Source organism: Maylandia zebra, linkage group LG4, assembly GCF_041146795.1.
Source record: "Maylandia zebra isolate NMK-2024a linkage group LG4, Mzebra_GT3a, whole genome shotgun sequence".
NCBI classification, from domain to species: Eukaryota; Metazoa; Chordata; class Actinopteri; order Cichliformes; family Cichlidae; genus Maylandia; species Maylandia zebra.
In genome coordinates this window covers 31,570,654-31,585,554 of record NC_135170.1, presented here as the reverse complement: position 1 = coordinate 31,585,554, position 14,901 = coordinate 31,570,654, and the positions used below count along the sequence as shown (strand labels likewise).

The following is a 14,901-nucleotide window of genomic DNA, read 5'->3' as shown; positions in this document are numbered from 1 at the left end:
TGAACCAGGCTGGAGGGCATTTTCCAGAGTTCTGGTAGGGATCCCTCTGATTCTCTATGGAAAAAGGAGCAGATATTATTCCTGCTGCTGGGCTGATGCCCCTCTAACCTCTTGAGACTGCTACAAGAACCAGAACCTTTGTGTGACTGTGCCAGGTTGGCAGAGTCACACAAAGGTTGTTGACTCTCCATTGCATCAGTTGTCACTTTTAATGTCCCAAAGCAGGTGAAATGGATTCATATTGGTTCTAGCTTTCTAACTGGACAGATCAATTGCCTGAAGTTTAACCGACTTTGTGTTAGAGTGTGACGAGTATCTATTATCTCTCTGATTTATTCGAGATGAAAAAGAACTCACCTGTCAAAGTATGTAAGAACTGGTTTGTGCTGCTGAATTGTATATTTAGTAAATTGATGTAGTTCTAGTTCACCTTTAAAAGAAGGGCAGCAATAAACTGCCAATAATACTAACAAGTGCCTTCTGTTACTTTAATCAGAGAGGGGAGTTCATTAAACAAACATCTGGGACTGTCACACTTTAAAAAAAAAAAAAAAGAAAAAAAAAAGGAACTAACATTTTACCAAAGACAAGGATTAAATTATTTTAGCTGACAAAATGACAAGTCCATTTCTGCACTTCATTTCTCCAGATTCAGTAAACTATTAAACACCTTCATGATTACAAATGACTTCCAGCCTCACAGGACTATAATATTTCAGCCTGTTAAGACACGACCATGCCGATGTTACCAAATGTAGCTCAGACTGCTGACAGAGTCTACTAGTTAAATTTAGCACTAAGCCCCACCCGTATTCTGGTGCCCATTTTATTCCTTCACTCTTTCAACAACTACCACCCAAAGAAGTATATCAATTTAATATTGAGAGACTATTTTATTACCCACACACACCACACTAACACCCATAACCAGCTGCCTTGTCATTTACCATTAAAAACAAAGTTTTCCAACAGACTCCAGTACATTTTATTTTTTGCTCAGATAAAGATTAGAAACAACTTGCAAGAAATCAACCACATTGCATATATAAATTAAAACGTCCTTGACAGTATCATTTATTATATTAATGCTAATATATATCCAATGAAACCACAGCAATCCTTTTATTCCTTTAAAAAAATGTGTCTGAGTATTACCAAATAGCGTATTCCTTCCCTGCAAACTAAGGTTAAAAAGCTCACTGAGCTACGCAACGTTCATGAAATTCAGGGAAAAATCTTGACGTGAGAAGTGGTGACAGATTCAATGGTGAAAAAAAGTCCTCATATTCACTCACAGTCTTTAAGATTTAGCCACTGACATGGAGCAGGTGGTGATACAAACAGCTAAGCTCGACACATCCAGAGGTGCAAAACGTCTGTTTGAAGCTTTGAGCGACTTGTAAGGAAGAGCTGTGGACGTGGTGAGACAAGCTGGAAGAAAACGGTCTGAGCTGAGCACTGCTTTTATGTGTGCTTGTATCCTCATCCCTGTGGTGATGTTTCACATGGCTTTGACTTTGATCTGCTTCATCTTCATCTGCTTCTTCTCAATCTTCTTCTGCTCACGCCGCTGGGCAGCTTCCTGAAAATGTCACATGAGAGAGTTGAATTTTGCAGATTTTGCACACTTGCTGTCTTGCTAAGGTATAAGTGTCTTAATTAAAAGTGTTGTGACACCCCAACACCATCAATGTACATTATAACTGATAATATTAGTCACTTGAACTGAAGATATCTAAAAGATATTCAAAGCCGATTGCATTCAGAGATGGACTTGCAGCAGTCAATTGCTGATCATGAAACTCCCTCAACCTCTGGCCACTTTTGATTGCAGATGTTGCCTGATGGGAGGCAACCCATCTCAAACTCAGGCTAACTGCAATCACTCAGATTGCTGTTATTTCCAAACTTTCACCAATCTGATTTACAATAACAGACAGTTAGTTTGAAAAGATGTTGCAACCAGTCATTAGGTCATGCTTTTTAATCACACTTGCATACCAGAACACCAAATGGACAAGGTCCAGACTTCTTGTCACACTGCTGCTTATTGTCTTTGCTCCCAAGCGCAAAATCTATTAGTTTTCCCTTGTACAGAGCTTTTTCCGTCTGTGCCACCAAGGCTTTGGAGCAGATTACCACTCCAGCTCTGTTTATCTGACTCTGTGGCGTCTTCTTCTCACGGTCTTCATTTATGTTTTTTAAGTTCTTTTTTTAAAACATGGTTCTCTGTTGATATTGTCTTTTAATTGTGTCCGGCACTTTGTGTGTTTTTTGTCTATGAAAAGTGGTATATAAATATTTTAGTTACTCACTTACTAGTGGATTTTACCATGTTTGGTCAGTTTTTCTTTTTCTTTTAGCTAAAGCCATCAGCACATTTACTGCATACCATATCATATCATTTTGAGTGTATTCAGTCTGAAAAGTTCTTGTTGCAGACCTCCAGACGACGTTGTCTCTCAGGGTCCTCTTCATTCATGATCCTCTCCTTCTCTGCTCTCTTCTTCTCCTCCCGCCGTGTTTGGGCTGCCTCCTGACGCTGAGCGTGAGTCTGCTTCAGGAAGTTCTCTTCCACACGGGCACGGTTTTTATCAGCTTTCTGTTTGCCCTAAACATACAAGAATGATTAAAAAAGAAGCTAAAACATTAAAACACTGCAATAGTGGGTGCACTGTACACACCTCTCTGTTCAGACGAAGCTTCTTGACTTTATCGATGCTGTAGATCACCATGTTCATGAGAGGAAGCAGAGCGTCCATGTCTTTGGGAGAGGTGTTGCCCATGCCAGGCACTGAATATAAAAACATAAAATATATTAAAATAAACACCAGTGAAATCAAATTAGGTTTAATGACGATGTCCAAGACAGTAGCAGAAATGACATGCTCACCATTAAATGTAAACAGCAGTGTCTTCTTGGTCTCAGGCAGCTTTAAGGGCTGACCCTCCCTGAAGCATCAAATAAATCCATCAGTAGACAGAAATTCTTAACTATAATCTGAAAAAGTAAATGATTACTTACTCTTGCATAATTTTTGGACCAGAAAATTGGTCCGAGAAATGGATGGACTCAATCTTATCAGCATGATTGGTGATATAATGTACCATCTTAAATGACAAAAAAAAAAGGGAGGCAACACAGAGTTTTAATGACAGCAACAGATTTAAAGAGAGTATTCTCAGAATATTCAGTCTCTTTTATGACACTGCTTTGATATGAGAGCCAGACTTCACCTTGTTGTCCATCACACCATCCGTAACCTCGCCCATCTCACTAAGAATAGCCAGGGAGTCTGGGAGCCCATACTTGGCTCCAGACTTTGGCTTATCACCACAGAACTCACTCTGAGATAAAAGAGATAAAAAATAAAATAAAAAAATAAAGGAATACATAAAAACAAGGCTTTTATTTTAATATTAATGCATAGCTGGTAAAAATTCAAAAAATCCAGACTACACAAGTCAGTATTTGCATAAAAACAGTGAATTTCAAAATTGCATGTCCAATTTGAGGAGGAAACTCACCAAGTCCTGCATCTCCTTCTGAAGCCGGGCCGTGGCCTTCTTGGTGCCCACAGCAAATACAAAAGTATCCATGTCCTCATCATTAAGAGTCACTTTGACTTGCTGCAAAAAAACCCCAAAACAAAAATAACAACAAAAACCAACCCACAGATGCGGCTGGTTAGAAAGTGTATCTGCAGCAATATACAGCGGAGAGAAAAGAAAAAGTGAAAACGTACCACTTGGTCACAGGCGGGCCTCATCATCCTGGCCAAAACGTTAAGCAGGTCCTGCCTCTTAAGAAACTTTAAAAGACAATAAAAACATGAGATACATGTAGCATACATATATCTAATACTCATACTTGTATATCAGAACACATTGCCCACACCTTGAGTTGGATCAGCATGCCTTCACAGCACACACGTCCAGAGCACCAGAGGTTGTAGATGTGCTCATTTTCCTGGTTCAGCTTCCCAGTGCTTACCGCTTCTTTACTGGTGCCATCATCACCTACAAAGTGTCAACAGTTAACCTCATGCTAACCATTAACACTAAATACAAGGAAGCAGATCTAGCCTGTTGAGTCATCTTTCTGGCAGTGTGGAAAGAACTCACCCACTAGTGCAAAGTTGCTTTCAAGAAGCTCCCTGTGCGAGTTAAACCAGGCCTGAGCCAGGCGACTGTTTTTGTTCTTTCCAATGATGTAGTTCATGATATAGGCCAGCAGGCCTGTCACCATCAGGATCTCCATGTAGTAACTCTCCCAGCTGTTCTGGAGATGTGCAGGAACCTGCAGAGAAGCAAACAGCCAAGAGTATGGCAGCTCAGTCAGGAATGAAGATTAAATTTAAAGAAAAAAAAAAAAGACAATAAAGATTAATTTATAATTTCTCACTCTAAGGCCTGTTTTTATTATCCTTGTTTTTAATGTAAACATTTAACAGCATCTTTAATAAAATTAGAAGATTTTAAATTAAAGGTTTATTACACTTCACTACAAAATGACTCCTAAAAGTACCTGGAAGCCTCACTGATCTTGAAGTGAGTCAAAGGTTTTTGCAGGTGGTCCTTCCTTAGGATCATTATTAGCCTGCAGCTGTTTGCTAATACATTGTGCCATTTGGTTGTTGCTTTTGTTTCCCCAGTGATGTTGTGCTGTTCTTCCCTAGGTGGATTAGTTCATTGCTGCCTGGGGCTCTTGTTGCCCCCATCTACACCCACAGGCATGCTGTGGGCCAGCGGGGGACTGACTGCAGCCCTGGAAAGACTGGTTTACAGTCAAAAAACACTTGCTAGTCTGAGCCTAATGATTACAGAATGACCTTGTGTCTTCCAACACATCCACTTGTTCAGCCGTACATGTTTTATTTAAATTAATCTATCCTTAAACTTTAAATTTAATTTTTTAGTTCAATAACTACATGAGGCTTGTTTATTAAAATAATGATTAAATGTGATTTTTGCCCTGAATTACTGAAGTTTGTGTTTGTTTTTTTAAGATGTTCTGAACTATTAAACAATGGCAATTTTTAAAAACAAAAACAATCTTCAGGTTGAAAACTTGGTTGATTTCTTTTTGACTGTAACATAATAGGGATATTACAGGTTGCTACTTTTGTTCTGGAATGACTGTACTGTTTCTAAATAACCCCAAACCTGGTTTGACATTTCTGAGATCGGTCATTCCTTTGCAGACATACACAGACACTACTGTGTATGAAACAGGTGAATAACAGCCAGGGTATCAGTCTGACTAACTTAGTAATCTAGCTCAAATCAGTGCAACTCTGAGACTATTTTACTCAATAGACTGATGAGGAGGGCAAGCTCTGTCCTGGCCAGTCCCCCAGACTCCATAGAGGTGGTGAGAGGAGGATTATGGTCGATGTACAGCTCCTCTCTCTCCCCCTGCATGAGAATGTGGAGGCCCTGAGCAGCTCCTTGAGCATTAAATGGTTACAGCCATTGTGTAGGACAGAGCACCATAGCTCCTTCCTCCTGACAGTAGTTAGATGGTACAATTCACACACATAATAGGGTGTGTTACGTGTGCTAAAACTCAGTCCAGATCAAAAGTTTAAGACCAACTTGAAAAATGTAAAAAAAATAATAATAATTTAAAAACAATCCACATTCAAAAGGTAAAGTTTTTTGCCTTTGCCATCAGAACGTCATGACAGTGACTACCTGACAGAAAATTACAATGAATCCACATTTTTTGCACAGATTTGGCCTTTTAAAGGCATGTGGTCCTAAACTTTTGATCAGCTGTAAAACAGCCTGTTTCAGTTTAAGAGTTGTTTTCAATAAATTGCACTCTCGAAAAAAAAAAGTTTAGTCTCACTCCCATTTCTTCGTGTTGGATGCTGAAGCTCTACTTGGAACCTTGTTAAGATCCAACAATACAAAATATGTTTTTTTTCCACATTTTTCAAGTGGCCTTAAACTTTTGATCGGGACTGTATGAGTGTATACACCATCACTCCCACTGCACTTTATGTACACATAAAAATAAAATCTGAGTGTATTTTACTGGATAAAGCAACCTTTAATATACAGTACAAATTACTCTTGTGCAGTATTTTGGCTTTTTTTATTTTTTTAATTTGTACACAGTCGTTTCTTTCCATTTCTAAACGTATAATATTGATTTTTCTTTCTTCTTTGTGCTGCTGTATCATGTAAATTCCCTCAGTGTGGGATTATTAAAGTTGATGTCTGTGTCTTTAGGATTGACCGAGTTTTATGACTGGCATAAACCTTTTCTGAACTGCTGATCTTTCTGTATTATAAGACATCATGTTTAGTGTTTTTGTTTTTTAACATATGATAATGATCATTGATTAGTATTGATGGCAGAACAAGTTCCCCTGTGGAAGGTTTTGCTACACCACATCTAGGCAGAGTTCTCTTTCATCTATGCATTCATTTGGACACTTCACTTATATGACTAGCAATAGATATCCAAGTCATCATCCCCATTTTACTTGTTTGAAGTCTGCTTGAAGTCCACAGACTGGAGAGCATGTCAAGCTGTTGCACAATAATGTAAATTCTCCACATATAAATGGAGAATTTATGTGTGGTCAAATTAGTGATCTGCATGGATCCTTGCACTCACAGTCCTATTTCGCAGGAGTAAGTGGACTCACAAACATGCAAAGTATATTTAAGGATTAGGAATGCTCCACTCACTATGCCAGACTTGCTTTTTAGGAGATTTCAGCAGTAAGCCCGGCTTACCGTGTGGATTATCAGGGGGTCTTTCATGGAGTGTCCAGTCTTCTCCATGTCTCCAATCCCCTCAAACTCCTCCTGGTCATATTTGCTGTATATATCTTGATCCTAGTAAAATACGAAAACAAAATAAATCAAAACAAACATGATTTAGTATGAAAACTGTGTTCAAATACTGAGACGTAAAGAGTTAGAAGGTAATGAACCTGTGTGTCTGGGTCTTCAAAACCATCCTGTCCATCCTCCAGCTCCACTGTGGCTTCATCTTCATCCTCATCCGGCTGCAAGGATGGTGAAGCCCGAGGCGGAGGGGCGGTTTCTGCTTCAGCTGCTGAATCATCGGTCATGTCCTCAAACTCGGCAAAGTCATTGTCATCGAAGTCTGCTAGGTCCTCTCCATCGTCAAAATCATCATTGTAACGCCCCCTGGAGACGGGGATGGCCAAGAGGAGCAGCAGAGCAGGTATCAGGAGGAGATAGAGGCTTTGCATGGTGGGACCTGCATCAGAGAGAATGTTGATGCGACAAACAGGAAAATAAGGGTTAACATTAAAGCCACTTATGTCACCTTATTTGTAAATACTCAAAGAGTATTGTGTAACTTCATTTAACAGAAATCTGTGCATTTTTCTTTAATCATTGTCCATTTTATAAAACCAGTTCTGGTGAAAAGCCAAACTTTTATACGCAAAATCCTTTGTTAATGTAGAAAAGAATATCTGCAGGATGTGAAAGATATAATAGATGGGTGTGGGAAGCACAACCTCTGCATCAATGTGGGGAAGATAAGGAAGTTGGTCTTGGACTTCAGGAAGAGGAGCAATACTCCATCTCCCTTTTCATCAGAGGAGGAGCTGTAGAAACAGTCCACAACTTCAAATACATCTGAGAACACATTTCCAGGGAATTGACGTGGAACAGTAGCACCTGCAGCATCATTAGGGACGCCTACCAGTGACTTCATTTCCTCAAGAGGCTGAGGCAGGTTGGCCTCAACACCCCATCACCACCTGGTATGCTGCTGAGAAGAAGCCGCTGCAGAGCATAGTGGAAGCTGCCCAGATCATTTGTAGCTCCCTCCCCTTCATGGTCTGTATTATGAGGGATCCCACCCACCCACTGACCCAGCCTATAAACTGTTATGACACCCTGCCCTCCACTCAGGCAGAAGACTGTTTAGCATCAACACAAAACCCAAAAACTGTAAGCTCCATACATCACTAACTACACTTACAGTGCTATACTTTTAACATGCAGTGTCAGAGCTTTATTAGTGATACGCTTATAAGTTATAATGCTGGTTTACTCTTAAGGATAGCTTGATGTTATGCATGGAGCTGGTTCTCAGGACAGATTTGGTTTTTCATGTGGAAACATGCAAAAGAAAGAAATCTTCCCCCTGATATCTACTGCTATGTAAATATGCAGGTTTCCAAGCAAACAACAACAAAATAAAATAAGTCATTTGCACAGTTCTGCCCGCCGTGAATGATTTACACAAAAGAGATAACCTGATTTTGTTTTTGTTTTTTTAATTCTTTCTCTGTGAGAAATAAACTGAACTGTGGCTTTAGGGAAATTTTACAACCTCAAAGTGTACCATATCCTCAACCGGATACTAAAAATTTTAAAGTTTAACTCTCTCTTTCTCTTACTCCACCCAACAGAAGAACATAAGGCCACTTACTTGAGAACTTTAGAGTTAAGATATAAAGACAGACATACTGAAGCATAGAAAATAAAACCATAACACTAATTATAACCACCTAGGACCATCCCCATCCACACCCACTAAGAGACAAGGGTCATACTTCTTTTGGCTACTCCCTTTAGGGGTTGACATCTGCCCCCTTCACTACATCTATGAACCAGTCAAGTCCCTACTCTCACATCTACAGTCCTGCCTTTCCTTCTCTTGCAGTCTCCTAATATTCCTTCCCTCTCTCCTCTTCCTTTGTTTTCAGCCAACAGTAACGCAGTTTCCACTGGCACCCCAATCTGGTATGGAAATGTCATTCTTTATGACCAGCGTGTTTGAGAACTATATCGATGAGATCGGACATTAAATATTTATGTGGTTGTTGTACTGTACATTAAAAATTAATAACTGCATATAACAACATATTATAAAGAACAATATTTTTGGACAGGTGTGGTAAAGTAATTATTGACGAGTGTATAGTTCATCAAGTTAATGATGCCAAAGACAGAGCTCCAACAACAACAAAAATACAAGATAAGCAGAAAAAGATCCACTAACTTACTAGGATTCAGCAACACTTGACCACAGGAACTTACATATGCGTCTTACGTTTAGCAGATCTTTAACCCAAAGACTGAAGTATTAATCTAAAACCACCATCTTTCTTTGAGATTAAACTCTAAGGAAGTTTAATCTCGTCACACAGTGGGATATTAAGGTGACAAATTCCCAAAGAGGAAGCGCTCCCAGTATAGCGACAGAAACCAGAAAGGACTAATGAAAAAAAGTACCTTTAATTGTCGCATCTCCGCTTTATCATTAAAGAAAACTTATAAAACTACACCTTCAGACGTCTGTAGACACACATGCCAGCCGGGAGTAACTTAAGCAGCTTCAATCCTATGAGCTTTCTTTAGCTCAAGTAACTTTTAGCCACCGACCCAATCTCTGCTAAACACTCGCTAACAGCTAAAACAGAGATTTAAGTCTTTGACTTTTTAGTGACATTTGTGTTAAAACTATAAATGCGGCCTTATCTAGTAATGGCTATATAATTAAAGCATAAACAGTATTAATATCACCCAACCTATCCCCCCCGCCGCCCAGCTTTCACTCACTCATTAACCGCTAGCAAATCTGACATTAGCATGCTAACGGTAGCTAACTAGCATGACAGCACGTCTCTAACAACACCGCTTACGATTTGAGGAAAACAAAACTTCCTTTACGTTTAAAATAAGCCCACTTATCATAAACTAGTGAATAAACAGCTCACCTGAAGTCGACCTGTGACGGTAAAAGTAGTGCTCGTGTAGATTAAATAGCATGAACTGCCCTTGTGGTGACGGTACACCTGAAAATCAAGAAAAACCTTTCAAAATTAAAGTATCGCGACCGGATGTGGTGGATTTGTTTCTGTACATTTCCAAAATGAAACTTTTATTTTGATTGTTAAAACCGGAAGTGTTTGCATGTCTACATTAAGGTCTATCGACACTGCCGCTCCCTGGCGGACACAGCGCGCAACTACAGTTACACTTAAAACCTGAGTTGTCATACACCACATGTTAATCTTAACGATATTTCTCGTTTACCGTCAATCTTAACGGATTCAATAAAACGCTCTTATTTCTAAACGATAAAAAAGTAAATCAAATAAACAAATAGATATATAAGCATAAAATATATAATATAAAACATAAAAACATCAGATCCTCAGATAATATGGCAAGCGTAATTTATATTTGCATGCAGGCTTTTGTACCTAAAAAGACTAGTTTAAAAAAAATACTCCTTTAATTTACAGTCGTCGAAACACAGTCCCATTCGTTCAGTTATTTTGGTAAAAGTTTGTGTTAAAGTGACAACTTACAACATATCAATACTTATCAGTTAAGTATAATCAACATAACAATGAGGCTTTTGTTTTACTCGAGTTGTTCTTTGCATATGGTTACTTTGCAAATTTCTCCAAGGGAACCCAAATTGCCAGCAGCAGCCCTGAATGTGAGACTTTCAGAAAGCTAGAGCTACTTCTAAACCTGCAGGTTTTGTGCCTCAAATATATCCCTTTTCGTTGCTCCAGATGTGGGGAGGCAGATGAACGTTCGAGGTGGCATCGTCCCCTTCTTATGTGCTCAAATGTGCGTTTGCATTACATTCTTTTTTCTACTTGCCTTTGTTTATACATAAGTGTTAGTTGTTCTTGGATTGTTCCAGGAAGGGTTATCTTTTTGTCAATAAAATCCATGTTAATGATTGAAGCAATGTCTCTTGTCTTATAAGTAAAATAAACATCTACAAACTGCTCAGACACAACATAATCAAGAATTAACATAATCTTGATGTAATTATAATCAGGGGTTTTGTTTAATAAGGGTTCTTTGGGTGTTTTGTGACAGATAAAACCCACAATCTTACAGGGAGCACACTTAATTCAAACTGAAAGTTATGAAGTTATAATTATGAAGCCATTCTCTAGTTTTTTGACACATTTTAAAAGATAAATCAAATTATTTTGTGCTGTATAATGTAGATATATTCAAATATAATTGAATATACAACTTTTTACATCAAATAATGTTATTTAACCCAACTGTTAACTGTATATTTCTGCAAATTTAAGCATTATTATTCATATTGCCACATTCATTGACCTTGCTTATAGGTAATTTCATTGTTTAATCACATTAAAATGTTCCTAATTTAATGTCTAAAAGCACTCGGAAAAGGCAAAATCCCATGTAAAATTAGTGCAACAAACTCTATTTTCATCACTGAAAATAACTGTATTTTTATGAGAAAGTTATTTTCTGTTATTTTACGGTATTACTTTGGCGCCCCAGCCGGGGGGTGCTTAGAAATGACTGAAAGATTGGCTCTGTTTTGAGTTTTGTTCAAAAAAGAATGACTTCATATGGAGAAGAATATATATCACATATATAGGACACCTTAAACTAGTTTTTTAATAAAGCAGCAAGGCAGAACAAAGTCGGGGCTGTATCAAGACATGCGGACTAAGCCCTAATTCAACCAGACCCAGAACTGATCTGGAATTAAAACAGGACTACAACAGTTCAAAATCAGGACTATTGGAGGGGTGCTTTATGGAGCTTCAGGTCCTTGAAGGGAATAAATGCCCTTTTAGATGCCTATCTATCTCCGAAAACGTTAGAGCACTTATGCAAGCAACACATTGCGAGCAAGTGCAAAAACTGAGCGAGAGGGGCTGCTATTGTGTATGTGTATGGATAATAGCAAACACTGAAATACATTTTTGCACGCAGCAATGAATTCTGTTCACTCAAATTTAGCTTTTCTTCGCTCAAAATAAATTTCTCCTCAAAATGCAATACTTGCACCTGCAAAAATTTTCTATGTGCGCTCACTTTTCTTTACGTGCGCTCAGAATAGTGGCACAAAAATAACGCCATAGATGCCAGTGTGGCGTGGGTGTGGTCCTTGGCCAGCTGCAGAGGAGGCGTGACGCAGTGAGCTCCCGGGGCGGCGCAGGGGCGGGGTGAACAGGTGTGCTGGGATCTGACAGTGATTGTGTCTCTTTATGTGTTGGCAGTGACAGACGGAGAAGGAACGTGACAGCAGAGAAAGAGAGCGCGGAGTATATGTGTCCACTACAACCCGAGCTTAATAAAAAGTTCTGCACTGTCAAAAGTCGCTCCGGCTGGTATTTCTTGGGTTTCGGCACCAGTGTAACGGTGGACCCAAGAAATACCAGCCGGAGCGACTTTTGACAGTGCAGAACTTTTTATTAAGCTCGGGTTGTAGTGGACACATATACTCCGCGCTCTCTTTCTCTGCTGTCACGTTCCTTCTCCGTCTGTCACTGCCAACACATAAAGAGACACAATCACTGTCAGATCCCAGCACACCTGTTCACCCCGCCCCTGCGCCGCCCCGGGAGCTCACTGCGTCACGCCTCCTCTGCAGCTGGCCAAGGACCACACCCACGCCACAGCCAGCCCAGCATTTTCCTTCATCACCACGAAGGAAAACAGTCTGTGGTGGTCTCAGTTTGGTGATTTTTGTGTCACAGGTTTACGTGCTTAATACAGGGACCTCCACAGCCTTTTTAACAGCGCTGCGGACCTAGGGGGGCAGTATTGTGGAAATGACAGTCTTCACTAGTGGGGATAGTTACAACTAGGGCTGGGCCATATTATACCGTTCACGGTAATACCGGTATAATGTTAGGCAACGATAGGAAAATGAAATATCGCGATAGAATGGGAGTAAAACGAGCATGCGCAGTGCCTTTGTTTTCATACGCACATGGCCGATTGTTGAGTGAAACAGATGAACCAGAATTGGTTTGTAAAAATGGTGCAACTTCCGTGATGTGGAACTGGTTTGGTGTTTGTCCGTCAGATACACAACAAAGCACATTTTTTTGCAGAACATGCAAGCGGCTGTTGTTATTGTCATATTTGTCGGACTAATATACAGGACAAACAACACTGCAGCATCACTTAGAGTTAAAAACTGTCTAAATTCTTTTATCTTTAATAAAACGATCAGCATTGCTGCTTTACCAGGTGTAACTATAAAGTTTAACTTCCAGGCATCCATGAAAACAAAAGTTATTACATTTAACGGAGTTAGAAGTTAGCAGGAAGCTAGCGGAAGTTAGCTCGCTAGTTTCGCTAGTTACCTAAGCATGATATTGCATGTTCTGACTGAGAGATTTCTGAAAAAATCAAACGTACAGCTCTGCTATCACTTCCAACATAAATGAAGACAGGAAACTAAACAGCAGTGACGTTTGTAGGGTTATTGAAGTTGGGCTAGCTGGTATATAATGATGTGCTACGTGATCGCTAGCGACACAGCTATGTTAGCATAACATAAACAGTGAAGCTGGAGGACGAACACTAACACTTTTCCACTTATAAAAGTTAACGTGAAGGTTCCTGATAGATAGAGACAAATGCAATCGCATGGCAGGATGCTGTAAACGGACCAAACTTCAGTCAGGAGAACAACTGAGATAATCCATCCACAATACGAGGTTAGTCATTAATATACTGCAACAACATGGGAATAGAGCAGCTGCAGAGAATTCAACATTAATGAATCAAGGGTACAGAAGTGGAGGAAGCAAGAAGAATGAATTTAATAAAGTTTGATTTATCTGACTGCTTTGTTTCGCTTAATGTGCCTTATAATCCCGTGCACCTTATGGTCCGAAAAATGCGTACTGCACACTGCAGTTTAATGTTGCAAAGCACCTCTTTTTAACCATATAACCATATTATACGTGGTTATGCTCAGGATATGTCAGCCCATTTCTACTGGAAATGCCTTTTGGTTAAACTTTCAGCAAGGAATTTGCATTTGCACTGTTACATTTTTATAAAGCTTTAATGTACATAAAAACCAGCTTCTTGTTTAAGTGAAAATAAATGGAAGGTTGTCTTTTTGCGCTAGTAATGTTGTGGAGTTGTATTTTGTCTCGCATCAATTATATCGTCGGTTATATCGTTATCGCAAATTTTCAAATATATATCGTGATAAATATTTTTGGCCATATCACCCTGCTCTAGTTACAACGCTTTCTCCGTTATGAATTAACATGTTTTTATTGAATATTTGAAGAACCAGCAAAAAACCCCAGAAACTCTTGTAGAGGACAAAGTTAGAGATAGAAACGACAAGGAGCTGGTGCATCTAGTACAGGTAGAGCTGCTGCAAAAACCCACAGAGCTCAGCAGCCAGCGCAACAAATTCTGGATCCTTGGCTTTTAGTTAGCAGTTAGCATTAGCAGCACATCCTGCGTCCTATGTGAAAGGACCTTTATGCTGCGCACTGTGGCTCACAGCAATGGTCCCGGGTCAGCCCTGACTTTGTGTTAAACTAATCCTAAAGTAATAATGGTATTTCTAAACACTGATATACCACGACTTTATCTTTTCAACAGCTACTGAAAGTTAGGGGACCTAGCTTCTGTCGGATATTTACATAGAGATCCTCCAGCTTCATTCAAACTGTATTACCCTTCAAGGACCTGCAGTTCTGCAATTGGATAGTTAAATTTGTGACTGACATGACATTGGCCAATCAGCATCCTGCTATGCGATTACCTTTGTTCCTGACCACCGAGAACACTCACGTTAACTTATATCGAGTGGGAAAAAAGTTAGCTTGTTTATATTATGCTAACATAGCTGTGTCGCTAGCGGTCACGTAGCACATCATTATATACCAGCTAGCCCAACTTCAGTAGCCCTACAAACATCACTGCTGTTTAGTTTTCTGTCTTCATTTATGTTGGAAGTGATAACAGAGCTGTACGTTTTAATTTGTTTCCAAAACCCCGCAGTCAGGACATGCTATATTGTATTTAGATAGAAGCTAGCGAGCTAACTCCCTGCTAACTTCCAACTCCGTTAAATGTCATAAATTCCGTTTTCATGGATGCCTGGATGTTAAACTC

General features: G+C 39.5%; 1 protein-coding gene across 1 annotated transcript; it reads right to left on the bottom strand.

Moving 5' to 3' along the window:
- Positions 1-961: 961 nt before the first annotated feature.
- On the bottom strand, positions 962-9,883 carry ccdc47 (coiled-coil domain containing 47). Its single transcript, XM_004552442.2, has 13 exons — positions 9,726-9,883; positions 6,954-7,246; positions 6,754-6,855; positions 4,126-4,300; positions 3,899-4,020; positions 3,747-3,812; positions 3,529-3,630; positions 3,238-3,348; positions 3,026-3,111; positions 2,894-2,952; positions 2,685-2,794; positions 2,444-2,611; positions 962-1,582 (listed from the first exon to the last, which is right to left on the bottom strand). Exons 1-13 carry the CDS (start codon positions 9,775-9,777, stop codon positions 1,502-1,504), a joined length of 1,527 nt encoding a protein of 508 aa, XP_004552499.1. The 5' UTR covers positions 9,778-9,883; the 3' UTR covers positions 962-1,501.
- Positions 9,884-14,901: the final 5,018 nt, after the last annotated feature.

Excerpts from the sequence above, each read along its gene's own strand:
- ccdc47 (XM_004552442.2), bottom strand. The coding sequence starts at position 9,777 with ATGCTATTTAATCTACACGAGCACTACTTTTACCGTCACAGGTCGACT. Across the intron at positions 3,813-3,898 it reads GCATGCTGATCCAACTCAAG|TTTCTTAAGAGGCAGGACCT; the intron begins GTGTGGGCAATG and ends TGTCTTTTAAAG. Across the intron at positions 2,953-3,025 it reads GGTCCAAAAATTATGCAAGA|GGAGGGTCAGCCCTTAAAGC; the intron begins GTAAGTAATCAT and ends TTGATGCTTCAG.